The sequence below is a fragment of the Myodes glareolus genome, chromosome 7 (assembly GCF_982192425.1).
Source record: "Myodes glareolus chromosome 7, mMyoGla1.1, whole genome shotgun sequence".
Lineage (NCBI taxonomy): Eukaryota > Metazoa > Chordata > Mammalia > Rodentia > Cricetidae > Myodes > Myodes glareolus.
In genome coordinates this window covers 62,082,055-62,108,202 of record NC_142032.1, presented here as the reverse complement: position 1 = coordinate 62,108,202, position 26,148 = coordinate 62,082,055, and the positions used below count along the sequence as shown (strand labels likewise).

At 54.3% G+C, this 26,148-nt stretch overlaps 1 protein-coding gene across 18 annotated transcripts in view; it reads left to right on the top strand.

Moving 5' to 3' along the window:
- Window positions 1-24,205, top strand: part of Brsk2 (BR serine/threonine kinase 2) — a 52,876-nt gene extending 28,671 nt beyond the window's left edge. The window contains exons 2-23 of one of the 18 annotated variants that reach the window (XM_085693375.2): window positions 1,633-1,727; window positions 2,841-2,926; window positions 4,272-4,412; window positions 4,654-4,770; window positions 5,312-5,345; window positions 5,499-5,567; window positions 5,688-5,834; window positions 7,137-7,168; window positions 7,467-7,631; window positions 7,818-7,915; window positions 7,989-8,139; window positions 10,083-10,148; window positions 11,901-11,961; window positions 12,737-12,944; window positions 13,307-13,355; window positions 16,611-16,734; window positions 18,157-18,337; window positions 18,414-18,503; window positions 20,773-20,820; window positions 21,557-21,678; window positions 22,000-22,155; window positions 22,419-24,205. In XM_085693375.2, coding sequence (XP_085549501.1) covers window positions 1,633-1,727; window positions 2,841-2,926; window positions 4,272-4,412; window positions 4,654-4,770; window positions 5,312-5,345; window positions 5,499-5,567; window positions 5,688-5,834; window positions 7,137-7,168; window positions 7,467-7,631; window positions 7,818-7,915; window positions 7,989-8,139; window positions 10,083-10,148; window positions 11,901-11,961; window positions 12,737-12,944; window positions 13,307-13,355; window positions 16,611-16,734; window positions 18,157-18,337; window positions 18,414-18,503; window positions 20,773-20,820; window positions 21,557-21,678; window positions 22,000-22,155; window positions 22,419-22,676 — 2,498 coding nt within the window. In that variant the 3' untranslated portion in view covers window positions 22,677-24,205. Of the gene's footprint in view, window positions 1-1,632; window positions 1,728-2,840; window positions 2,931-4,271; window positions 4,413-4,653; window positions 4,771-5,311; window positions 5,346-5,498; window positions 5,568-5,687; window positions 5,835-7,136; window positions 7,169-7,466; window positions 7,632-7,817; window positions 7,916-7,988; window positions 8,140-10,082; window positions 10,149-11,900; window positions 11,962-12,736; window positions 12,945-13,306; window positions 13,356-16,610; window positions 16,735-18,156; window positions 18,338-18,413; window positions 18,504-18,696; window positions 18,792-20,772; window positions 20,821-21,313; window positions 21,492-21,556; window positions 21,679-21,951 lie in introns of those variants that run through there. The other 17 variants (XR_015003142.2, XR_015003143.2, XR_015003144.2 and 14 more) reach the window with 17 other exon arrangements.
- The last annotated feature ends 1,943 nt before the right edge of the window (window positions 24,206-26,148 follow it).

The window sequence follows — 26,148 nt, the reverse complement described above, 5'->3', positions numbered from 1 at the left end:
GTTTCTGGGCCACGCTCATCTCCTGCTTTGCCCTTGTGGCCGTGTCCTTCTGCAAGTGGGCCTTCTAGGTTTGCAAGAGTACTTCGTCCTGGGGCAGGAGGCTTTGCCATACTGTCCTTCCTCATTTCCCTTTCACCTGCAGTCTTCTTGGGGGACTGGATAGTTTTACCAAGTCTTGAGTACCTTCTGGCCAAGAGCAGGTGACCTCACGTCTTAGTGCCTTGGCCAGTGCCACAGCCCAATTTGTGACTGAATTATAATATCAGATGGTCAGTATCCTTGCCCTCCTGGCTGGTTCTTTCTCCCCATCTGAGTGTGAATCACAGGCATTCATGCTGGATCAAAGACAGCCAGCAGGAGGCACCAGAGCCTCTGCCAGCCCTCAGAGATGACTTCCTTGGCTAAGGTGTCCCACTGTGGCCACCTCCTAGCCTGGGATCTCACATGGCAGCCTGGGCTTTCCCCATCATGAAAACTCAGCTCTTCATTTAGATAACCCGCGACCCCAGCTCCAACTGCATTCTGAAACCACATCTCTGTTGTGACCTTACTCAAAACATGAACTGTCTTTCTACACATTTATCTGCTTTGTGTTCATTTTTTGCCCATTTGTATATTACTGCCATGTACATGAGATATGCACATGCATATACATGCACATGTCTGTGAGCATGGTGTATGTGTTTTCTTATCAATTTACAAGAGCCCTTTGATTTGGTTGGAAAATTAATCTTTTGTGGAGAAGGGAGATAACTGCCCACATCAGAAATGCTTCCTCAACGGGTGCTGATGGCACACGCCTTTAATCCTAGTACTTGGGAGGCAGAGACAGGAGGATCTCCGTGAGTTCGAGGTCAGCCTGATCTACGGAGAGAGCTCTAGGACAGGCTCTAAAGCTACAGAGAAAGTCTGTTTCAAAAAACCAAAAAAAAAAAAAAAAAGGAGAAATGCTTCCTCAAGCCCTACACTACCTTTCCCTTGGTTTTGCCCTGCACTGTTTTCGTGTGTCCTGCTGTGGCTCATTCTTTTGGGACAGTATCTGGACACACGCTGAATTGGAAAGAGCAGTCTCTGCCTCATGGCTGCGGATTTTGGTCCAGCTTTGCTTCCCACTAACCATCGTGGGTCCCAGAGAGGACCTCTGCTACCTCTTCCAGCCTGCCTAACATCCGTGTGTCTCATGAGACTCCTCCAGCTCTGGGCACCAGCCTCAAGATAGGTAGACTCCTCCATGGGGAGCATGTCTAGGGACTGGGCCTGACAGGACTCTGGGGCACAGTCTGCAGGTGAAGCATCTTGAGTAAGATTGTGTTAGAGGTCAGAGTGGCTCTGGATTCAGAGCATGTTGTCTCTTCAGCTGGGGATGTGGTTGGCCAGGGGAAGAGCTCTGGTGACCTGGGACAGGGGCAGTGGCAGTGGCACATGAAGACCTCAGGTTTCAGGAGGAATCTGGTTTTAGTGCAGTAAGCCACTTTCCCATGGAGCCATTCTGATGAGTGAGCAAGGTAAGGTGGTTAATGGTCAGGACTTGACGGACTTGGAAACAGCACGTCAGGAGTTAGGATGTGGTCCCTGCTATCTAAGGTTGGGATGATGTAATGCTGGGACTAGAGTATGGCCTCTCTCCTACAGGCCTGGTGAAGCTGGGAATCCACTGTGTCACCTGCCAGAAGGTCGCCATCAAAATTGTCAACCGTGAGAAGCTCAGTGAGTCGGTGCTGATGAAGGTGAGGCAGTGGGCTGAGGTAGAAGGGTTACCACCTGGAGGGATGGGCCTAAGTATCTGGGACTGACGTGGGTGGCCTCTGTCCTACCTTTCACCCTTGTTAATCCATGGGATCCTACCCATTGCTGCTGGAGCAATAGCAGATTAGCTCCTGGGCTATTCCATCCTCAGGAAGGATTCCACTTGGCCTTGACTGTGTTGTCCCGGAGAGCAGTCCTATAGTGGACAATGGTGGTACTAGGTCAGCATGCTGGAGCAGCAGACTGGGCATCAGTCCTCTGATTAGAATGAGGAAATGCCCTTGCCTTTGAGACCACTCCTACCAGGACCAGGCTATCTTGAAGAGGGATGGATAAGCTCTAGCTCCTGATGTGAGAAGCTCAGAGACCTGAATGGGTGGAGGCTGTAAGAGAAGACAACAGCTTAGGTGGAGTGGAGGATTTTTGGCATTGGTGGGCTGACCAGTTTTGAACTGGAGACACACTGGATGGATATATCCAATGCACAGGGGTCCTGAGATAAAGGGCAGGGTTTTGGTATTGTGGACATTATACCCATGGGATCATATGGGGGTTAAAGACTTTAAGGATAAAGAGGCCTATGAGAGATTAGTGCCTATTAATAGCTCCTCATTGCCATTGCCTATATGAGGCCAAGATGACTGAGCAAAGCTATGCTCATCAGAGTTCTAGACTTAAGCTCAGAAACAGACAGGGGAGGAGCAGACTCTACCTTCACTTTTAAGAACAGTGACATTGTGGAGCCTATAGAAGAGGGACCTGTGTTCTTACACAGGGCCTGCCACACAGTTCCACACCCTGCATGTGGAGGTGCACACATCCCCTGTACACACAAGCAGCCCCCTACACATACACACAGAATACTCACCTGCAGCTCTGTCCTGGTTCCCACTGCCAGCTTATGCAGAACCCCTGCCCAAAACATTTATCCTGGCACCTGGAATAGCAAGATCCAAACTTCAGATATTGCTTCTCTCCAGAGCTCAGCCCCAAATGCAATGCTATAACCCTGGGAAACAATGCATGTAGGCCACTGGTGGGCCTGTTGAGTGGGCCGTGGTTGGCTGCAGGGCAGTGACGTGGTTTCTCTGCAGGTGGAGCGAGAGATTGCCATCTTGAAGCTCATCGAGCATCCCCATGTCCTGAAGCTGCATGACGTCTATGAAAACAAAAAATATTTGTAGGTATTGCTGGGCCTGGAGAGCTGGGGAGGTCAGGGTGGGTGGCTGCAGAGGCCCAGGCTGCTCTTGTGCTTGGAGAGCTGGCTGTGTCAGTGTTGCCATCCGGCGGAGGAGGAGCTCTCAGCCCTAGCCACAGTGGTGACAGTTTCATTACCAGGCTGTGGCTGGTGCTCCTGGGGATCCCCATGCTGTTAACTTGAGGGCAACAGTGGGACAGGCTTCCCTGGAGGAGAATCCGGGGTCTAGGGCCAGTAGAGCTTGTTCCCTTCTAATACTGCCCCCTACTGAATAGGGTGGGGAATACATCAGTCTCCACCTCCCACTGCCCTGCAAGGCCCAGACCCAGTGAGACAGCCTGGGAAGCTTGCCAGGGTCATTAGGAGGCCAGCAAGCAGGGCCATGAATGAAGCAGAAGGGGCATTGCATGAAGGGTGAGTCTGACTGCTGTATCAGTTACTATAACCAAATACCTGACAGGATGCACCTTAAGGAAAGAAAAGCTTATTTTGGCCCCTTTGAGGCTGTGTGGTGGGAGTGAGCAGAGTGTCTGCCTCCACAAGTCTGGGGGTTGGGTAGTTGATAGTCCTGGACTTCCATGACGGGCAGGAGGGACCTGGGGAGGGGCTCTGCTGAGGCAGTACTGAGCCTCTGCCACTGTATCCCCCAATGCTGGTCCCAGTGTGGCTCCTCTGTACGATCTGCTTTGCCTCCCCAACTCCTACTAGATCCCACAAGGCTCGCTTACAGGGCTTGGGACCCCAGGTCAGCTGACTTCTCAGAAGGTCCCCATCCCAGCCTGGGTTTCTGTTCAGTACCACTGATGCCTGTCACCACATGAGATAGCTCCCATCTACGTTACTGGCTGCTCTTTGTTCCCTCCCTCAGGGGTCTTGCCTTCCCCAAGAGTTTCAGTCTGAGCCCATCAGACCATATCCCCTGCAGCCCCTGAATCTCCTTAGTCACTCCTGAGTCCTGTTATACAGCTAAGATCCTAGGGGACTGGGATGTCATTTCCTCACATCCCCCACAGAAACCACTCTAAGGGACTGATGCAAACCGGGCAGGGAGGAGATAGCAGGCCTGCTGGGTCAGCCTTACTCTGTCCTGCCGTTTCCACACCTAACCCTCTGCCCAGCTCCAGGGGGTCCATATGGTCTTCACTGGGACCCAGCTGCCTGGTGTGAGAGCCACCAGAAGCCACAGCAGGCATCCTGCATGGGCCCTCCTTAAGGCCTTGCTCTGAGCCCTGCACCAGGGTTCTTTGACTAGACAGCAGGAGGGCAGGCAGGGGCTATATATCAGGCCATGATGCTGGCACTCATGTTCCCCTGCCCCATTCCACAGATACCTGGTGCTAGAACATGTGTCTGGGGGGGAGCTGTTTGACTACCTGGTGAAGAAGGGACGGCTGACCCCCAAGGAAGCCCGCAAGTTCTTCCGGCAGATCATCTCTGCACTGGACTTCTGCCACAGTCACTCCATATGGTGCGAGCCAGGCCAGGCTGGGTCAGGCCTGCATCTCAGGAGGGCAGTGGGGTTCCTATGGGCATTGAAAGGCTACCAGGAGTCCACTCAGGCTTCATCCCTATGGAGGACAGAGGAACATCTCACCCCTGTCCCCCTAACAGGAGTTTGGAAAGGGGAGGAGTCCCTGTCAAGGAGTTGCAGTGGGGAAGGGGGCCACATGGAGGACTGCGTGTAGGCTCACCTGGGTCTTACTCCCCAGCCATAGAGACCTGAAGCCAGAGAACCTGCTGCTGGATGAGAGGAACAACATTCGGATTGCAGACTTTGGCATGGCATCCCTGCAGGTGGGAGACAGCCTGCTGGAGACCAGCTGTGGGTGAGTGAGTGGTGCCCCACAGGTCCAGGGCATAGCCCTGGGGGCAGACACCACAGCCATTGCTGCCCAGTCTGGACAAGTATTGAAACGGGCCTGTGACTGCGGAGTCACCGGACATTTTAGTGGGAAGGCCAAGGACTTTCTCCCAGCACTAGAGCTGGACTGAGGGCAGAAGACAGGACCCCTGTTCTTACAGTATGTGGCATGTGGGGGCTCTTTGTCTGGCACCAGCATCTTCTTTCCGTGGTAGGAGCTGGGGAAACATTTTACTGGGCCTTCTCTCCTGGGTCTGATAGATGGGCAGGCAGGTCTGAGTCCCCAAGCTCAACCTCTGTCTTCTACCAGAGCATACAGGGTATTTAGACTGGGGGACTTGGTCTCAAAGTCATTCATTCTTCTGGGGCAGCCCAGCCATGGCCTGTGGACCTCACGTGCGGGCTTCCTAGGGCAGGACTCATGTGGAGAAAGCCTCAGGGAGGGTGTAAAGATATGGGCTGTGCACCCTGGCCTCCTGCCCCCTGACCTGCTGTTTTGCCCTTAGATCCCCACACTATGCCTGTCCGGAAGTGATTCGGGTAAGCAGCCACTGGGGGTCCTGTGGTGGAAGGGCCCCTAATCCTGCTACTTCTGAGCGAGTCACAGCTCAGCTGCCTTCCTCAGACCCACTCCCCGACTCGATATCCCCACTCTGCATATTGCCAACACCTGGCATTGTCCTCCTCCCACAGGGCGAGAAGTATGATGGCCGCAAGGCAGATGTGTGGAGCTGTGGTGTGATCCTGTTCGCCCTGCTGGTGGTGAGCCCCACTCACCTCACCTTGTTCCACTCCCCCTACTCCCCACATCCTCTCTTCCTTCCTTGCTCTTCCGCGACCCACCCATGACGAGTGCTGTCCTGCTCTCCTGCTCACCCACAGGGGGCTCTGCCCTTCGATGATGACAACCTGCGGCAGCTGCTGGAGAAGGTCAAGCGTGGCGTGTTCCACATGCCACACTTTATCCCACCAGACTGCCAGAGTCTCCTGCGTGGCATGATTGAGGTGGATGCGGCTCGGCGCCTCACGGTGCGTCCTGCTTATTCAACTCTGCCCTAGCCAGAACTTGGGTACCCATGGGGAGTCAGGCCCTGCTGCATTCCTGTTGCCCCTTCTTCACACCATCTCTGGACCTGTCCTTTCCCCAGACAGCTCTGTACTGGTGGGGCCAACCAAACTTCCATCTCTAGCACTTGCTCCTGAGCACTGTAGGGAGAAAAATGTCTCTGAGTGTGGGGTTTCCCACCTGTGCCTGTGCGTGTACTTCAGGCATACCACATGCACAGTGATGAGTCTCTGTGTCATGCCAGGTGGATATGCACCAGTGTGGATCCATGTTTGCTAGCATGTGTGCCTAGGTGTATGTGGGGGAGCTGTGTGTGAGACTGCACAATTGCATGTAGGGTGAGTGAGCCCATGTGTGTGTTATTTACACATATATTTGTGTATATCTAGGTGTGTGTTGGGGGGGCTGTTACCAGCTGTTGTGAGGGGGAGTATGTGCCCAGCTGTGTGCAGGGTGAGTCCTCGGACGTATGTCATCTATACACACCAGTATGTGCAAATATGATAGGTGTGTTATGTGGCTGTGCCCAACTGCATGTAAGGCGCCTGTGTGTGTTATCTGTACACAGGTGTGTGTGCGCCCAAGTGTGTGTGTGGGGGGGGGCTCTGCCAAATCTTAGGGAGCCTGTGAGTGGTTGGAGAGTTTGTTCCCCTTTACTGCCATCCTGCCCCTCTGACATCCTTGTAGAATGCCTTCTGGCAGCGTGAGCCTCACAGCTCCATCAGCTATGAGGTGGGAAAAGGTGTGAGGGAAGCCCCAGCAGTTGGTTTTGAACCACACAGCATCTGCCCATGTAAAGGAAGCAAGGTGCCCTGTGGGCTGGCCTTTCTAGAATAGATATCATCTGCCCCCTCCCGCAAATGTAGTTATCCCTGTCTCTGAGTCAGGATGGAGAGAAAGGTATAGTGGGCTACCTCAGCCTCCTGCCCGCACCTGCACCCAGCCCCTCCCAGCCGCCTGGCTTTGCCTCCTGGACTGGTTCCTCACTCATGCCCTCTGATCTGGGAGGGCCCAGCCAGGCAGGACAGGTGTCCCAGGGCGCTGCTTGCTTCCTTGCCTCTCTTCTCCATGAACCCCTGTCCCTCATCCTCTCCTTCCCTGGCTTTATTTCCTCTGCATCTGGGGTGGGGCAGGGGTAGGGATGCTGGCCTGGGCCTCTGGGAATGCAGCCCCTGCCCTGCCTTCTCCTGTTCTCCTGCTCTGGTCCCCTACCTCCTAACGTGGGCTCCCCCTGGTACTAACCCCCTGTTTCTCTTTCCTTGTAGCTAGAGCACATTCAGAAACACATATGGTATATGTAAGTAGCTTCTCTGCCCACTAACGCCTGCTTTGCCTGTTGCTGTGGCCTGCAGGGCCTGCTAGGAAGGGGGGAGGGTGCCAGCCAGCTCGGGGGCTGCCCTAGCCTCACTCTCCACCTCCCTGAGCGGCTGTAGCAGGATACAGGAGGTCTGCAGGGCTGGGTGCAGGGACAGCAGCAGGACTTGGGCTCACGTGAGGGTGGATCTCTCACCCTCCTGGCCACTTCAGGGTGGGTGGAATGGTTTCAGAATAGGCCAGAAATGAGTGACTGCTGCTGGGTTCCCTGTCGTCCACAGAGGTGGCAAGAATGAGCCAGAGCCAGAACAGCCTATCCCACGCAAGGTTCAGATCCGCTCACTGCCCAGCCTGGAAGACATTGACCCCGATGTGTTGGATAGCATGCATTCGCTGGGATGCTTCCGAGACCGCAACAAGCTGCTGCAGGACCTGCTGTCTGAGGAGTATGTTGGAATGGGGGTGGGGCTGGTTTAGTCACTGGACTTCATGCTCCAAGTTCTAGCTTCTCTAGAGAGCATCCCTGTGGACTGTCCCCGGCAGGTGACCACAGTCAGAGTTCCTACAGGGCCATTGTCAGGTATTGCATGTCACCATATGCCCACCTTCTTGGCACCTCTCACCTGCTGCAGGGAGAATCAGGAAAAGATGATCTATTTCCTCCTCCTGGACCGAAAAGAACGGTATCCCAGCCATGAGGATGAGGACCTGCCTCCCAGGAATGAGATAGGTACAAAGCTTCCAGCCCACCCTGTGCCCCTACTCCTGGCTTTTGGCACAGCCTGACCTCAGTCTGCACACAGACCCTCCCCGGAAGCGTGTGGACTCCCCGATGCTGAACCGGCATGGCAAGCGACGACCCGAGCGCAAGTCCATGGAAGTGCTCAGTGTCACAGATGGTGGCTCCCCGGTGCCTGCACGGAGAGCCATTGAAATGGCCCAGCACGGCCAGAGGTATGTGCCTGCCTGAGGCCCAAGCCTCCCTGGCCAGGGTAGCATCAGGTTCTTAGCCTACTACCCTTAGTCTGGCCTTGCTTGTCTCTGTCCACTGTCCCTGGGATCTGGACTGAGGCCACTAGATTGGGCTGGAGTTCACTGTGCTAAGCATGCTGGCTGGCTGCATGGGCTGAACTGGGCTGCACTGGACTGATCTGACTAAGCTGGACTGGACTGAACTGGACTGAATTGGGTTAGGCTGAGCTGAACTGTTCTCAACTGAGCTGGGTTGGGCTATACTGGACTCAGCTGAACTGGACCGGGTTGGGCTGGACTATTGTGAAATGGACTGGGCTGAGCTGGGGTGGACTCGACTGAGCTCTGCTGGCCTGGACTAAGCTAAGCTGGGATAGATGGAACTGGTCTGGTCTGGTTTGAGCTGGGCTGCCCTAGACTAAACTGGACTAGCTGATCTGATCTGGGCTGGGCTAGACTGGAATGAACTGATCTGTACTGAGTTGGCCTGTACTGAGCTGGTCTGGCCTGTACTAAGCTGGGGAGTCTTCTGGGTTGAGTTGGCATTACTGAACTGGACTGGAATAAATTGAACTGGGCTGAACTGAGCTGGGGTGGACTGGACTAGGCTGAGCTGGGCTGTACCTGGCTGGTCTGTTCTTGTTTGAGCTGGGCTGTGATATGGTACAGCTATGTTCAGAGCCCCTTGATCTGCAGGCTTGTCTCTCCCTGGTGCTTGGCTGCCTCTGATCTGTATTGAGCTGGGCTGTGGTGTGTTACAGCTTTGTTCAGAGCCCCCTTCCTATCAGGCTTGTCCTCCCCTGGGGGCCAGTAGCAGTGTTGTGGGCAAGATGTGTAATTCAGGAGAGAGATGGGTAGAAGGACACTTAGAGCCTGCAAAGCTGCCCTGACTGAGTGGGGTTTTGGTCATCAGTGAATAGACCAGGAGCTGGGAGATCCCACAGGCCTTGCCAGCAGAGGTCAGCCTTGGGCTCTGCACATAGTACCCACTGCTCATTCTTCCTGCTGGGAGCTTGCGTGCTGAAGCAGGCCAGGTCTGCCCCTGAATTTGTCAGGAACTGGGAGCCATGAGGCGGCTAGGTAGTCATCAAAATAGAGTGTCCTCTGCCTTGACTTTCGTGTGCTGGTATTTCTGCCCTACTAGGTCCTCCCCATGGATCTGGGCTGACTCATGCTCCAGCCTCAAAGTTTCACTCCTTGAGAAACTTCTTCCAACTTTCCAGCCAGCCATGCCACACAGTCACTCGGCTTCTGGCAACAAGGCGGGACAACAAGGGTCCCTCTTGGCCATGCTCTTACCTAGCCCTTCTCTGGGATTCTGCCTCTTGTGGATATGTTTCACCTCATCAGGACTCTCCCAGTAGCTCTAGTGCACACCATCTACTCAAGAGATGGTTGCCTCTCCCTGGCCTCCCTTGAATCCCAAAGGGTAGCTGTGGGCCAGCGTTCAGCCATTCTAGCATCCAAAGCCTGAGTGAGCTTCCCTGGCTTCTAATACACCTTCTAGGCCTAACAGCACCCTAGGTGCTACAGGGTGGGCCCATTAGTGGGGTGGTGGCTATCTCCAAGGGAATCTGGAAGGCCCTTTGTCCTGGCACATCTGGCCTGCTTCTACTCTGGTTTTGCCATTTGGCACTGGGCTCTGATGGGACCACTGGTTGGGACAAGGGATCCTGTGGCTGGTGGTGAGTGTAGTAGATATTTCTAAGCTTGACTGCCTCCCTACCCAAAAGGTCACCCAGGGCAGGCTGTGCTGTGGCTCCTGTCCCCTTCCTCTCTCTTCATCTCCATATAGTGGCCTGGGGTTGGCGGGCCATGCTTGGAGGGCTTGCTCGGTGTGGCCAGGCAGCACATGGCCCAGCAGCTGACCTGCGTGCGTGTGGCCAGGGCAGTAACTCTGTTTTCTCGCTTTGTTCCTGCTATAGTAAAGCAGTGTTCAGTAAAAGCCTGGATATCGCTGAAGCCCATCCCCAATTCAGCAAAGAAGACAGGTATACACCCTGCCCATCCATCCCGTCCTCCCAGCCCCAGATGCAGGACTCCTGCCTGAGCCAGGCAGACAGAGGCGGGCCTGGAGGCAGGACTTACTGACAGATACTTCCACCTCTCCTTTCTGGGAATGGAATCATCCAGCAGGTCAGGGGAAAAACCTGGCCAGCTATGAGGAGGCAAGGAGGGGTGGGATTACTGGGGCAAGGCCCATGGCCAGCCCAAGGCAGAGGGCCACATACTCCAGGTTTGCATAGGGCCGGGACAGGGGCACAACCCTGCACCCTGAACAGATCTGTCTGCTTTTTGGTTATAGGCCTGCCACCTCTGTCACTCTTGTCCAGGTGGCCTTGGATGTTGTTCCCCCAAGGACTGCCCAGTTTAGATTAAGTGGCCAAGTGTCCCATGCCCCTGACAGGTGACCGCAGGCCAGTAACATCTACTGCCCACTCATGTTGCTGATTGGCTGGGCCACATCCTGTTGAGTAGCACACTATCCCTGTACCTGCCTGTGCCCCTTCCTGCTTGCCTCTTGCCCACTTGGCTGTCCTCAAGGCTGGAGTCATTTTTCCTACTTTGAACAAACTGCAGCTCAACTCCAACATTGCTGAACCGAGGAGAGGTTGATATGGCTCCCATGCTTATGCCTCAGCTTCCCTTCTTCCCTTGTGCCCAGCAATGTGCTCCTATCTGCCGTAGTGGGATCAAAGCCTAGGCCTCACTGCTCGTGGCTGTATCCCCTCTCCCATCTCCTGGTATGGCCATCTCCATCTTCTCAGAGCCTGGCTCCTAGCTGTACACCTGGACCTTTGTCCCAGTGAGGAGCCTGGTACCACTTCGACCCAGGCATGCTGCCCTGACCATAGGTCTCCATTGTTTCTTGGGCTCCTTTAGCAGTGGGTGGAGAGACTTGGAGGTCATGGACACAGGGCACTTGTCACAAGTGCTCTAGGAGCTGGCAAGAAACTAATAGAGATTGGAGTTGTCCAGGTGGGAACCAGAGGTCCATTGTGTATGGTTTGGCTTGTGGGCAGGCCAGAGCAGTGCAGGCTGGTCTAGGGCTCTTCTGTCCTCTTTTCTCCTGTGGCTGCACCCCATCCTCACTTTTCCCTCCAAAGATGGCAGGTCCCACTGCCAAGGGCTAACCAGTGCTCTTGTGTCCTTTCATGGTGAGCTGGAAGGAAGTCCTGGTCTCCGACCTGAAGGGCAGCAGTTCACCCGTGTTGCAGTGAACACACTGGGCTAGCAGCTGCCCCTAGCTATTTGCAGGCTAGGTCTTCAACCCAGTGGGGTAATAGTGGGTTGAGATGAAGGCTGTGGGATGGCCCTGGGCTTCTCTTGTGGGTAGCTGTGTATGTAAAAGGACTGGGCAAGTGCCCAGGTAGCAAGCCACATACTGGACGGTGTACAGTACAGCCTTGGAGAGGCTGGACTTGGGTGCCAGGATCACGGAATGCATGGGGTTGTATCTAGTTCATGGGAATCCTCCATTGCGGTCCTTGCACCTCTGTCCACACAGTGTCTGTGGACTTTCATTGAGAGCCCCTTAGTACCTTTTCCTATGCCTGATCTGGGGTCACTGGTGGGTGGCTCGTCAGAGTGGAGAGGAACCTCAGGAACCTTGGCTGCATACTGGTGGTGACTACCAAGGTCAGCATAACGATCCCAGACACAGCTGTGCCTCCTGAAAAGGCCACCTAGGGGACAGGAACGCCGAGCCTTCTGCTGAATCAGCTTTCTGCTTTGCCCCCCAGGTCTCGCTCCATCAGCGGTGCCTCCTCAGGCCTTTCTACGAGTCCTCTCAGCAGTCCTCGGGTGAGTGACTAACCCACCTAAGTCTCAGGTTACAGGGCTAGCCTCAGGAAATAAAAGGAACCCCAGCCAAAGTACCCGGGGTGGGGAACAGGGCCTCCACAGACTGGGAAGAAGCCCCCTCCCTGCCCTGCACACAGGCATCCTTCGCGGGCACCCTCCTGGCTGCTGTTCTGGTGCTGGGCTCTGGCTAACTGCATGTTCTTTTGTTTTGTGTTGTCCGTTTTCTTGTGTGTCACTTGTTTTCTTTTGTGGCAAACCCTCCCCTTGCCTGCCCCCTCCCTCTGGTCCTGCTTGGGGTCCTGCTTGAATGATTTTGCTGGTCCTGGCTGCTGTGTGTGCATGTGGATGGGGTGGGAGCATGGGCTCCACTTCGCGGCATCCCTCTTGCCCCTACTCTGCGCCACTGTAGCCTGTTAGGAAATTCGTCCTGCCCCCTCTGCCCCCTGAGCTTCCCTATGTGGCCTGTCCCCCGGCCACCTCCTCGGAGCCCGAAGCTTGTCGGAGCACCTCTCGGCCTGGACACATCCTCTCTCCACAAGCCGCCCTGTGGCCCAACCCCAAGACTCAGACCTTGCCGTGCAAGGCCAAGCTGACTGACAAGCCACTGCAGGGCACCAAGTCCAATCCGCTCCCGGCCTGCACCCAGACCCAGCCTCCTGGAGCCAGCCTTGGCTCTCCACTGGCCCTGTCCCCTGGGCCCCCCACCCTGCCGGCCCCTGCTCGGCTCCTGCCATCTGGGACTGAATCAAACACCAAATCTGTCCCCACCATACAGGTGACCCCTCACCCCTCACCAAGGGGTAGTCCCCTTCCTACCCCCAAAGGGACGCCTGTCCACACGCCAAAGGAGAGCCCAGCTGGCACACCAAACCCCACACCACCATCCAGTCCTAGTGTTGGAGGGGTGCCCTGGCGGACACGGCTCAACTCCATCAAGAATAGCTTCCTGGGCTCACCTCGCTTCCACCGCCGGAAACTGCAAGGTTAGCACAGATAGGGGGCTGGTTAGGTGGTAGGATCTGCGTAGGAGGTCGTGCACAGCTAAGATGGAGTGTGCCTGCAGCTGGCAGGTCTGTGGGCCTCTCCACAAGTCTCCAAGTCTGTCCTGTGCCCTCACTTGTCCCAGGCCCCATTCTATTTTCTGAGCAGCAGCTATGTTCAGCGAGGCCTGTTGGGCAGTCAGGAAGTCTACAGGCCTGGCCTGGCCAGTTCTCTGCTCAGCTGGGGCCTGGAGAGGCACAACGGGGGTTCAGCACCAGAGCATGGACAGCGCACTGGGCCAGGGGCAAAATGGGTACAATCTGCAGCTCTCACCAACCTTGCCCTTGTCCTTTCCTGTACACAGTTCCCACGCCAGAGGAGATGTCCAACCTGACCCCAGAGTCCTCTCCAGAGTAAGTGACTTTGCTTGAGGCTGGTGTGAGAGGGACCTAGGATCTTTCCCGCTGGGCAGTGGGTAACCACCTGAGGGCTTTTGGTCTCTAGCCTGAACCCCTTGGGCCTGCCTTAGCCCATGAATTTTTATGACCTTTAGGCCCTGCCCACATGCGGAATGCCAGTGGCAGGACATGTCCTAACTCTAATCAGAAGAATCTGAAGTTGGCTAGGGGCGAGTGACTGTGCCCTGGACTTCCTAGGACTCTAAGGAATCATAGGGATGGTTTGGACACAAAGAGAAATGGGGTCGACCTGTGATGCTTGCGGGGATGGGGAGTTGGCGGAGGCCTGGGACAGGCAGAGTACCTCTGGCCTTCAGCTGGAAGAAAGGGAATATGGGTGGGTCCAGTGTTGCCACCCTACACACATGAAACGCTTGTATAGTGTGGCTTCTTTGTTTCTTTAACAGTGGCCTCTCAGTAGTCACTTTCTTGGTAGCTATTGGTGTGAAAGTGTGAAAATGTCACATGACTGAGATGTGGGGAGCATGGTGTAGATCGTTGTAGCTATACAACCTCTCAGAGTGGCCAGAGAAGAGGAAAAACCTCAGTTGTGTTGCCAGCACTCAGTGAGGACCCAAGGGAGGTTGCTTGCTCTGTGCTAACCCACTGGGAGCAGTGTCTGCAGAGGTAATTGCTGCGCAGGCTTTTTGTCCAGGTGGAGGTCAGAGGCTCTATAACCATAACTGCCCTGAGGCTCTGGGAGCACAGGACCATTTTTGCCTAGGTTAGGCCTTTTAGTTGCTCTGATCAAAGAAAGGTCTTGGAGATCTGCTTATAAATACTTTTTTTTTAAAAGAAAAGTAGAAAATCTGTGACAGTAGCTTAAGGCCAATGAAAAAGCCTTGGTCTTCCACCACCTCCTTGATCAAGACCCTTTGGAAGCTTCCCTACCCGCCCCCCCCCATCCCCAAACCCTGCATGGTGGTTCAGAAGGGCTTAGCACCCTCATTTTCTGTCACCAGCCAGTCCCTCACTGGTCATAAGCCTCCACAGAACTATAACCAGGAGAGGAGAGGAAAGGTATCTCAGGAACTGACTCCCTTGGTTGTCCATGTCAGGTCAGCTGGCTGGAAGCCATGGGAGCTACAGCAATCTATAGAACTCTCTCCTCCAAAGCCTTTCTCTTTCCCTTCAGCTGCCTAGCTGGGTCCCACCAAGCTGAATGGTTTTTGCCTACTGATGTAGGTCATTCTCTCATGCACCTTTATGACCCACACCCAGAACTCTGTGTGCCCAGGCTAGCATCTGGGCCCAGCAATATGGACACCAGATCTCTATTATGGGCGGTGTCACCCTGCACCATGCAATCCCCTCTGATCCTCTGGCTTTTTTTTAGACATTGCCATGCCTCTAGTGCCACATCAGCCAAGTATTACTGCTTGCATCTGTGATTTCCACCAGAAACTCCACTCTAGAACCACTTGGCTGCTCTGAAATTTCCCAAGCATTGCTGGTCTCTAGGCCCAGGCGTGGGCCTTGGGTATAGGTGGGACAAGGGTCCACATGAGGGACACATACACACAGAACTGCATAGAACTGACAGCAGAAGCACAGAGGGGCTGGGGGGTCTGTTTCTGCCACAAAGGCAAAAGAACCATTCCAGAAATGAACAAGAAGGGGGAAGTCACACTGCCAGGAAAACCTATCCCCAGCCCAAGTTAACAGAGGCTCGGTGCTGCCCAGCACAGATATTCCTGTTCATGCTGGCCACATGCTAACCCTGTCCTTGAACAAAAGTGCTTCTCTGGCCATTCCCCGTTTCTAGGCTCTCTGAGTCACTGGTACAGGGATACATCTGACTGGGGGTGCTGACTGTGCCCCCACTGCAGCTGTATCAGGCAGCTGGAAGTCTCCCTGGCTGTGTTGACTCGGAGTTGCCATGAGACAGCTTACAGCTCAGCCTCCTCTAGGATCTCTTGAACAGGCATCTAGTGATGACTTGACCGGATATTCTGCTTTCTGGTCTCAAGGCTGCAAGCCGAGTGTCAATAGGCTGTGGTGGTCTCTAGGGCTAGGAAAGAATCTTCCAGTTGCCCATGGTGGTGGGGTGGGCTGCAGTCTCTGCAGCTGTTGGTGAGAAGCCTGTCAGCACAGCGGCAAGAGCTTCGATGCAATAATTAGTTGGTGGGACCTTGCAGGTGAGACTGGGAAGCTTGATATCTGGCTTCTGTCCCCTTGGACTGATATTCCCAGCCCCTGGAGCTAAAGGATTCTACTTCAGACTAAAATATTCACAACTTATGAGACAGTGTATGCAGTGAGGAGTGTCTCAGTGGGGCTGGGGTGGTACTGCTGTATCCTGACCAGACAGCCAAGGCCAACTGGACAGCAGTGGAATGGTAGCCTAGCATTAGGCCAAGCTACCGTGGGAGGAAAACAAGTCCTGTATTTGGGTAGGCGATGGGTGCCAGACCTAGATGAGGCTGTGACTGTAGGAGCTATGGGCAGGCCCTTCCCTAACTGGCCCTAAGGGTCTGCCATGGATCTTATTCTACACGCTGAGGTGTGGAGCCACATAATCTTTACCTGACCCCAGAGAACCCTACCAGACTCTGTACCATGCACCATGCACCAGCTTGCAACAAACCAGGAAATTTCTGCCAGGAAGTTGGAAAGCAGGCTGCTCCAAAATTTAGGGACCCAAATAGAGGGTGAGATCTAGACATTCCCCTGTCCCCTGCTCTACCCAGTGGAATGTCTAGCAAGTGTCACTCAGACATCTCTGTAAGAATCAAGGACATGTGGTTTGGTGTTGGGGTGGATTTCTGGTGAAGGACATAGGATTGGGGTTAGAGTTGTAGGGTAAAGGTTGGGACAAGGGGTCCATGTTAAAAAACATGGGGTCTGGGTTAGTAACATGGGGTTCAGGCTGGGATATAGGTCTAGGTTATGGATGCTGGGGAAAAATTGGGGGTTATAGTTAGGGAAGTTTGGTTATGGTTAAGGATTTTGGTTTACTGTTATGGTGAAAGGTATTTGGTTAGGTTTTGTTTGTGGGTTAAGTTTAGAGTTGGGGCTTGCCTTTAGTGTTGGACTGTGGAGTTAGGAGGAGTGGTATGGTTATTAGCGTTGGGGCTACAGAGCTGGTCTGGGCTGCTAGGAGCTTCAGTACTGCTCTGCAATGAGGGTTCTATTGCCCTAGCCCCTATAGGGGTTACAGGAGCAGACCAGGCATCACACTCATATCATTGGAGCCCCTTCTCTGCCTAGGCTGGCCAAGAAATCATGGTTCGGGAACTTCATTAACCTGGAGAAGGAGGAACAGATCTTTGTGGTGATCAAGGACAAGCCCCTGAGCTCCATCAAGGCTGACATCGTCCATGCCTTCCTGTCGGTAAGGTTATGGCAGAGCCAGCCGCACTTACCCATGGGCCCAGCTTCCAGGCAGAACACAGGACCTCTCTTTCACACTAGCTCTGGGCACCCACCTGTCTTTATGTGCTTCTGCCAGGACCACCACTGTCTGCCTAGGCCTTCAGCCTGCTGGGAACTGCACAGCAGTTCTGGGAGTGGAGAGCTGCCTATGGCTAGGGTGTGTTGGTCTTCAGGTGAAACTTCCCTGAGACTGAGGGTGAAACACAGGTGGCCATGTGTATCTGAAAGATGCTGTGACCCCTGAGGTATCTGTGTGGACTCTGATAGCACCCAGTTAACATCTTGAAGCCCAGAGTCTGTTTCTCATACTACTTTTTTATTTGAAGTCTGTGACCTCCAGTGGCCCCCAAACTTCCTGAAGAGGCTGGGGTTCTCAGAGAACATGGGCATCTCTAGGTTCTGAGAAGCAGAAAGGAACCCAAACACTGGAGATGAGACTTTCCAGCCAGGATATGAACTCCCAGAGTAACCTCAGAATTGGGGATGCCTTACGCTGGGCTAGGCCTCTCTAGGACTTTCCTTCGCTTGGACCTCCCACCCAGGACTCAGTGCACTGACTTTTGCTCAGGGATGTCATCTTTCCTATGGTCATCCATCAGAAAGTGCCTGCCTTGTTCCAAGATAGGTCCTGCTCCAAGGTGCCCTTGCCTCATTAGACATTCTGCCCTGGAGTCTTTTAGGCTACCAATCTGTGGCTACAGTTGAAAATTTTCCTTGGTACCCTGAGGACAGCTGAGAATATCTGCCAGAAGCCTCAAGCCAGGGAAAGCCACTCCCAGTAGAGTGGTTACACTTGAGGTTGGCCAGACTCTTGGCCTGCTGTGTCTCTTTAGCACGCCTACCCTTTGATCTGAGCCTGACTCCTCCTCACCTCCATCCATTACATCCCTTCACAAGACCCTTAGATCACCAGGCCAGACTGGGACCCCCATGTACTTCCCCACAGAGGTTAGTCCTGTATACTGTGGTGACCCTGTTTTCTAGTTTTGCTCTTGCTTCTGTCCAGTCCATGTGATCAGCCCTCAGTGCTGTGAACTCACACACAGCCTCCCACATCTGCAGAAGGCTCCTAGCTTTCCTGCTCACTACTGTGATGCTCCTGACTCAGGGTTGTAAGGCCATCTAGCCCCTTCCAGTGTAGGCTTCTCTATGGGAAACCCAGGGTAGTGGTTAGTGTACACCCTGGCTGAGTGAGGGCTCTGAAGTAAGTTTCTTTCTGTTAGTCTTCTGTATCAAAACTGGAGATGGCTTGGAAGGCTGGGTTTGTGTCTGGTGCCCACGTAGTGCTGGCTCTTCCGAGGTCTCCTCCCCATAAGTCCAGGAGTAGGCTAGTGGGGCCTGCTGGTAAGCTGTGCTCATGTCCAGCTTGTGCACACCACAGATACCCAGCCTCAGCCACAGCGTCATCTCCCAGACGAGCTTCCGGGCTGAATACAAAGCAACAGGGGGCCCAGCAGTATTCCAGAAGCCGGTCAAGTTCCAGGTGGATATCACTTACACTGAAGGTGGAGAGGCCCAGAAGGAGAATGGCATCTACTCAGTCACATTCACTTTGCTCTCAGGTAAGCCAGCCGACTTGGTAGTTGTGTTTCACCCCCACTGGTCCTTCCAGTGCCCTGATTGTCACTCTTCCCCCAGGCCCCAGTCGCCGCTTCAAGAGGGTGGTGGAGACCATCCAGGCCCAGCTGCTGAGCACCCATGACCAGCCATCAGCCCAGCACCTGTCAGGTGAGGTGGGGGCTTGGCATAGCATCTGTGGCTAGTGCTGCTTGGATGGGAGGTATGAGGACTGACATGGCCTCCTACTCTGACGGATGCCCACCTCCCTGCCCTGAGCAGTGCTGCACCCCTCAGGGAGCAGGGCCCCTCCCCGGGCATGGTGGGCTGCATCACACTGAAAGGCGCCTCTTGTCCACCGTAGAACCACCCCCGCCAGCGCCAGGACTAAGCTGGGGTGCTGGGCTTAAGGGCCAGAAGGTGGCCACCAGCTACGAGAGTAGCCTCTGACGCTGGCAGGTAAGGTGTCCGGCCTGCTGCCGGGGAGGGGAGGGGCTGCGGGCAGGGCCTCCTGCAGGAGCCAGGCTTGCCCTAAGAGGGACGCCCCGTGGCCACTCACCTGGCCAGGCTCCGGACAGGCCTGCAGGCTCAGCACCCAGGCAGCTGGACATGAGGGCAGCCTGAGCAGGCTCTGGGACTGAGGCCCAAGGCCTTGATCCTCGGGACTCCCCCTGTAGCACTTCTACAGTGGTTGGGATTTGCCACCCCCATGCCACTGACCACCAGAGCTCTGCCTTAAGCAGGATGGAGGTCTGATCCCAGCAGGGTGCTAGGAAAGGTATCTGGGTTGCTGGTGTCTATGGGAGGAGGTAGTACCGGTGTGTCTGGCCCTATGCACAGGCATACACATGGGACCTGTGTGTCAGAATAATAGCTAGGATATAGTCTGGGCTATCTCTTAGCAAAGGGGCAAGCTGATGGTGTATGGCATGGGGATACTTAGACACTCTTGAGAAGTCTAGAAGAGACGGGATGTGGCTCAGGGCCAGCTTCTCCGAGCCCTATTCCCAGCTTACTATTTCCACAGCTGGGGCCTTTTAGAGTCACCTCGTGTGTGTGTGTGTGTGTGTGTGTGTGTGTGTGTGTGTGTGTGTGTCTGTTAGAGTCACTTCTCTGTGTGTGTGTGTGCATGTGCGTGCACACCTACCTATTAGTCACTTCTTTGTGTGCATGTGTGCGTGTGTGTGTATGTATGTATGCATGTGTGTGTGTGCGTGTGTGTGTAGGTCCTTTTTACCTGTTCCTCATCTCATCCCATCCTCATTCCATCGCCTATAGATGTGCTCCCAACATGGGCCTTATCTCCTGGCAGGTGGGGCTGGAGCCCCCAGCAGCCCTGGGCTCAGCTCTCTTCTCTTCTCGAGCAGGCAGGGTCAGATGCTCTTGTAGGCACTTGTACTCCAGTCAATCTTGTCTTCCTGGGGCTTTAAGCTTTCATCTTGGAAAGAGGAAAAACATGCTTGGGAATAGCAACAGTAATGGGAAATTGAGGACAAGGAATGTCAGGCAGTGGCAGAGGCAGAGGCAGGCCAGCACTGTTCAAGGCAAGGAAACGAGGGGCTAGCATGCTGCTGGGGTTCTGCTCGTAGTGACTACTCAGACATGCAACTATGCTGAACTCCTGAGTACTGGACAGCTCTCCATGCCTTGTCCTATAAGATGTTCTGTCATACCCCACCAGCATCATGTACAGGACCCACTCACCAGTTCTGTCACTGCTGGAGCCCACCCTAGGGACTGTTGGGCACCACCTACTCTTGGATCGCAGCCTGTCCCCCAATACCTTCCCATTGGGGTCCTGTGTCCTGGGCCCTAGTCCAATGAGCTTGGCTCCAAAGACACTGTTGGAGGTGGACAGAAATAGACCTCCAGGATCCAGGAGGATGCAGACATGGACCCTACTCAGGGAGAGGAGGCTGGGAACCTCTAATGAGTAGGCCTCAGGGACACCCTCTCCAGGTCTGATGCCAGTGGGTGGTGAGGGGCAGGCACTGTGTAGGTGGTCTGTTAAACCTTGCTAGAGCAAGAGGTTTATCTAGCCCAGGGGAGAAAGGCCCTTAAGGGGAAAACACCACACCCAGTCTTCTGACTTTAGCTATTGAAGGTGACATTCCACTATCTGCCTGGCTCCCACCCAGCTGTAGTCACAGGCCTGCTCTGACCTAGATCCTAGCTCTCAGTTTTGCCCCTTCCGAACTCTATACTTCCCTGGGCCTGCCTGATCCCTCACCCTGTCTCTGCAGGTTCAGCTCCTCTCTTCCTGCTAGCCAGTATTCTAGGGCCGTCTACGCATAGCCCTGCTCCTCTATGAGCCCCAATCCCTCTGAACTGTCTACTCCTGGCTCCAGCCCTCTCAGGGCCCTGCCCCCTCCCACGGTGGCTGGCTGCAGGTGGGCAGCCTGTTTACTCTCTCCCTCCCTCTTTCCATTCTGTGCTCCAGACAACACTAACTGTATGGAGGTGATGACGGGGCGGCTTTCCAAATGTGGTAAGAACCCCTCACGCTCACTTGGCCCCCAACCTGCCACCTCCACTGCGTGCCCCCACAGCCTACCCTGATTAGTGCTGTTCCACTGTCCCTGGACTGTACTGGGTCCCCTGTGTATGCACAGGCAGTGGACCACCCACCACCCCTGGGCCCCATCTGCTACCCAGAGTGGTCTTTACCACTTCCTGCTCCCCATTTCTACAATCAGGCCAGGCTGAGGAGGGACTTCAATGCTCAGAGCAGGAAAAGGTCCTTGTGCTTGAGGCCAACAAGGATCTTATATATTAAAGCACTGCCTATATGTAGCACTGCCCTGGAGGGCAAGATGGACACCTGTCCATAGACCATGCCTGTCAGAAGAGGAGGGTTATGCAGCACTGGACTCAGATTGATGTCAGGCGAGGGAATGGAACTGAGGTATCCAATTGGCACAGCTGGGTAGTGAGCACAGGCTCAGGAGGGTGGAGGGTCACCCATTACTTCTGCCCTCCAGGACCAGAAACTCAGCTGTGGCTGCCTGTCCCCAGCTCCCTGCCTGCGCGCTGACCACTCATCCTGTCTGTCTGCTGCTAAACTGTCTGTGCTAGCCAGGGCCAGGCTCTCCCTGTATGCTGCTGCTCACTGGCTCTGGCCGCCCTTTCTGAGAGCAATCATTATCCACAGAGCAGCAGCCAACCCCAGGGTCTGACTCAGCCCTGGTCTTTCCATTGCTCCTTTTACACCTGGGGTTGGCCAGCTTACGTGGCCCTAACACTTGGGAAGGAAGACTCAGGGCTACACTGGGTGAGGGAGGAATCTCACTGCCAGTCCTGGGCCCCAGTTCTCAGAAGCAGCCCCCAGGACCCATCTACTTTGAAGGTACGGAGGGTCCCAGGGTCTGTTCCACAGCAGCCACTCCCACTGCATTGCTCCTGGCACTATAGGGACCCCACTGGCCGCCTGCCCACCCTGCTTGCTACCCGCCTATCCTTGCTCTGCCATTCCATCTGACTTCATCTCATCGGGTTTTTCTTTCTCTTGTCAAGGCCCCTTCGTTCATTTGTTTGTTCTTTCTCTCCTTCCCTCCCTCTCTCCCCTTCCCCCTTTTTTCTTTTCTTTTCTCTCTTTTTGTCTTCTGTTCTGTGTACCCAGGCACCCCATTGAGTAACTTCTTTGACGTAATTAAACAACTTTTTTCAGACGAGAAGAACGGGCAGGCGGCCCAGGCCCCCAGCACACCCGCCAAGCGGAGTGCCCACGGCCCCCTGGGTGACTCCGCGGCCGCTGGCCCTGGAGGGGACACCGAGTACCCGATGGGCAAGGACATGGCCAAGATGGGGCCGCCCGCCGCCCACCGTGAGCAGCCTTAGACACTAGTCCCTCCCCAGCACAGCACAGCACAGCACAGCACAGCACAGCACAGCACTGACTGTGGCCTTCTGCCACCCTGTGTGGACCAGGCCCCACCTGCCTGCCCAGAACTTGTCTCAAGCCTGGGAGGAAAGGAGAGTGGCCAGGCACGGCCCACAGGCTGGGCTGCTGGGCTTACTCTCTTTTCTCTCTTGCGGTCTGTCTCTGCCTGTCTCTGACAGCATCGCTTGTTTCCGCTCTGATACCAGGAATTATCCCGAAAAGTTAACATGTCACCTCCACGAGGCCATCCTCTGTGCTGCGTGTGGACACTGGCTGAGCGAAGGCAGCTGCTGCGGACCACCTCCCCTCCTCCTCCTGCTGCTGCTGCTGCTGCTGCTGGGCAGAGAGGCCAGCCCACTGTCCACCTCTGCCCATTCCCGGGCAGCTCTGCATGGCCCAAGGGAGGAGGGCCTGACTCCCAGGGGGACTCTTCTTCTAGCCCAGTCACCCTGGACTCCCAGTGACCAGACCCTTGACAGGGACAACCTGTCCACCATTCTTCCAGGGTAGGGGACCATGGTGGGAGAAGCAGTGGGAATGGATTGTCCTCCACGCCACATTTGGAGGCCTCCTGGGCCACTCACCTCACCTTTTCCACACTTTGGCCTCACCAGGGCCACCTCTTCTCATCTGCATCCATTGCTCCACCTTGTCAGGCTGCAGAGCTCCGGTTGTGAAGGTTCTCTCGGGCTGAAGTGGAAATAAGAGACCTGGGTGCTCCAGAGCTGCCTGGGCTGGCCAAGCTGTGGGGGCCGGGCTGAGACCAGTATTATTTATTTGCTGTTTTAATTTATTGTTTCTTTATGTCTCTGTTCTCTGTTCAGGGAAGGGGGAGCAGCAGCAGTACCCTCCTGCCATCTGTCTGTCTGTTCTGTCTGTCTGACTTGGACAGGGTGGGTCCAGAGCCCAGGTTCCCTCTAAGGACAGAGCTGTTGGGGCTGGGAACGGTGGGGAGCCGGCCAGTGAATGCAGCACTGGCAAGCTACTGTAAACTTTAAAAGAATTCCTGCAAGATATTTTTATAAACTTTCTTTTCTTGGTTGTTTTTGGAAAAAGGGTGTGGGGTGGGGCCGCTGGGGCAGAGCTAGAGTTTGTGTTTCGGCTCCGTGCTCTTGGCTATTTCTATACACATATACATATATATATAATATATATATATTTAAAGAACAATGTGGTTAGCTCTGTCCCGGGTTGTTTTATTACTACTTAGCAGCAGCTCCAGTCCCACACGAGGGCTCAGGATACAGGATATCAGCTTGCACTGGCCAGCTGTGCCTGCTTCCCAGAGGCACTGCCCAGTACTTCTCTGCTGCACCAGGCTGAGAGTGATCTTGGTTTGGTGTCTGAGCGAGAAGGGGTAGAAGACCCTGAGCTGGCACCCTACTCACATACAGGATGGCAGGGGTACCTCGGGCTTTTTTAAAATTAAAATTAAAAAGTTAAAAAAAAATCAAAGTCAGAAATGGAGTTAGCAGTGTGCTCTGCAGTGGGTTCCTCCTGGAGGTGGCAAAGGCAAGGGGCCCACACCACTGCCTGCTGCCCACTGAAGCCCACCTCACTTTCCTCATCCCCAGCTTTTGTCTGTGTTCCGTTCTGTCTGGCTGAGCCAGTCCCTCCCAGCTGGCCCAAGGTGCCCGGCGTAGCAGCAGGAGGGGCCGGGGGGCAGGTTTCATGCATGCCTTTGCTCTTCCCCTCATGTACAGATTTTAATGCTTCTATTACATTCAACCACCATAGGCTGGGATTCCCATACATAGGGCAAAATCAAACACCTGTAACAACAGCAAAGCCACGCAGTACAAGTGGGAAGGGGCTTATCCATGGAGTCAGGATACTGAAAGCAATACCTCTTGTTAGCCTTCCTCTTTTGTACTTTGGACACATGCGGACTCGCAGACATCACAGAAATGGACAAGCCCCATCTGGTGTAACCCCTGTCAAATAACTGTGAGCAATTTCAGTTCTGGAACAATAAATTCCTTCCGTAAAGACACATGATGCAAGGTCTCCATCCGGGCTGGGCGGGTATGGGAAAGGGCACAGGATGTTTGAAAGTGGCTCTTGTACCCAACTTGTATCTGTCTGGGCTGTGCTCAGGGAAGAGGTCCACCTCTGGAAGGGGGTCTGTTAAACAGGCTGGGGTGTTTCCCTGGGCTCTTCCACCAGAGATGGGCTTCCAGTGAAAACCAGAGCTAAGGAAAGAGCAGTCTAGAGACAGGCTGGCGAGGCTATCTGCTAGGAAGATAGCAGAGGTGACAGGAGAGCTGTCCTCCTCATGACAGTTTCAGCGTCACCCAGATGTGCCTGAGGACATCCAGCCCTTGGACTTTCTCCACAGAGTCTCTCCTGTGTTCCCGTAGCCAGCAAGGGATGCCCCAGCCTCATCACCACCCCTCTGCTGCTAGTATATGGAGGACAGGTCTAGTTCCATGTCTTGAATGCCAAGAGCCCGAGGCTGGACAATCCTCAAAAGTCAGAGCAAAGTGCCCAGACCATGAAGCTGTGCATCTGGCACACCTGTGCCTCACTGCCTGGTGGCAGAGCTCTACTATACAGCACATTGACAGTTGCGGGGAGGGCTAATGGACCTGGCACTGTAGGAGTTCACAGCATCCCTGGCCTCTGCCTAGTCGATGCCAGCTTACTTTTACGTTTTTGAGACTCTCTGACACTACTGTGTATCTTCTGGGGGTGGAGTAGACCCAAATGAGGTCCTTCCCTGGCACGAGACCCAGTTAACACATAATCTTACCAGAGACATCTAAGCCATTTTTGCCTAGTTTCATTGTGACCTAAGGGAGGCAACTCTGTAGAATCAAGCTCAAAATGCAGGATAAAAAAGCAACACAGTAAATCTAGGGTCACTCTCTGCTTAATTCTGGAGGTTTCTGTGCTTTCTAAGGAGTCGGGTACCTTGAAGGTACTAGGCGAGGACAAGGGACCAAGCTCCTGTTTGAGCTTTTCAGTTAACTTTAGCTTGAAATGTTGGTTTAGGAAGGACCTGATCCAGAGATGCCTGATTATCTAGGTCTGGGGGCTAAGATGTCTTCCCGTGTCTTCTCTTTCTGCATCTGCTTTGCTAAGAACAGCAACCCACCGATTCCCAGCCAATCTTCCTCCAGCTGGTCCATTGGATATGTACGCTATAGTCAGCTTTGGTGGGCATTAAGTAGGCCAGCTTACTTCACAGACCCAGCAGCTTCCCATCTGCACACTATTGCACCCTCAGGGCTCATAAAGGAACCTTCCACAATCTTACTCCTAACTGTATATAAGGCAAAACAAGCTCAGCCCACTGTTCATAAAAATTAAAAAATAAAAAAAGGAAGAGACTGTACACCAGACACAGCCTCATGCAGTTTACACTGAGTATTAAAGTTACTGGTCTGCACACTCTTCTGAAGAAATTAAAAGGAGGAGAGGACTACCAAAAAGTAAATAAAAGGCCTCTAGAGGCCAGCCCCCATCTTAGGACATAACTTGATTGACCCAGCAGTAAGTGATGGGTGCTTCAGACCCCAGGGGTGAAGCACAACCTGGCACCCTCAGAAAGAAATGCTCAAAACCCAACCTCTCTCTACCTTGGCGAGTTGCTCAGTTCCAGCCTAAGGGCAGAATGACACAGTTCCTGGGGGAGATAGTGAGGCCTTGAAATCCTACAGGCCAGCAAGCCCTTCACAAAGAATCTTTGCTCTACTTTCAGCTTTTGGCCAGGAGGCTGACCAAAGGTGTTAGTAGCTGCTGAGGTCCAAAGAACTGCCCAGCTTCATTCTGGCTCCTATCTCTGGAGCACATTGTCCTGACAGTGAAACTTGAGTGCCATCTGTCATTCACATGGCCTTACGTGGTAGCTCCCTGCTGGGCCATAGCTCTTCTGTCTTCTTCCCCTCAGAATACACACTGGCAAGACCAGGCTTTGCCTTTCATGCTGTTTGG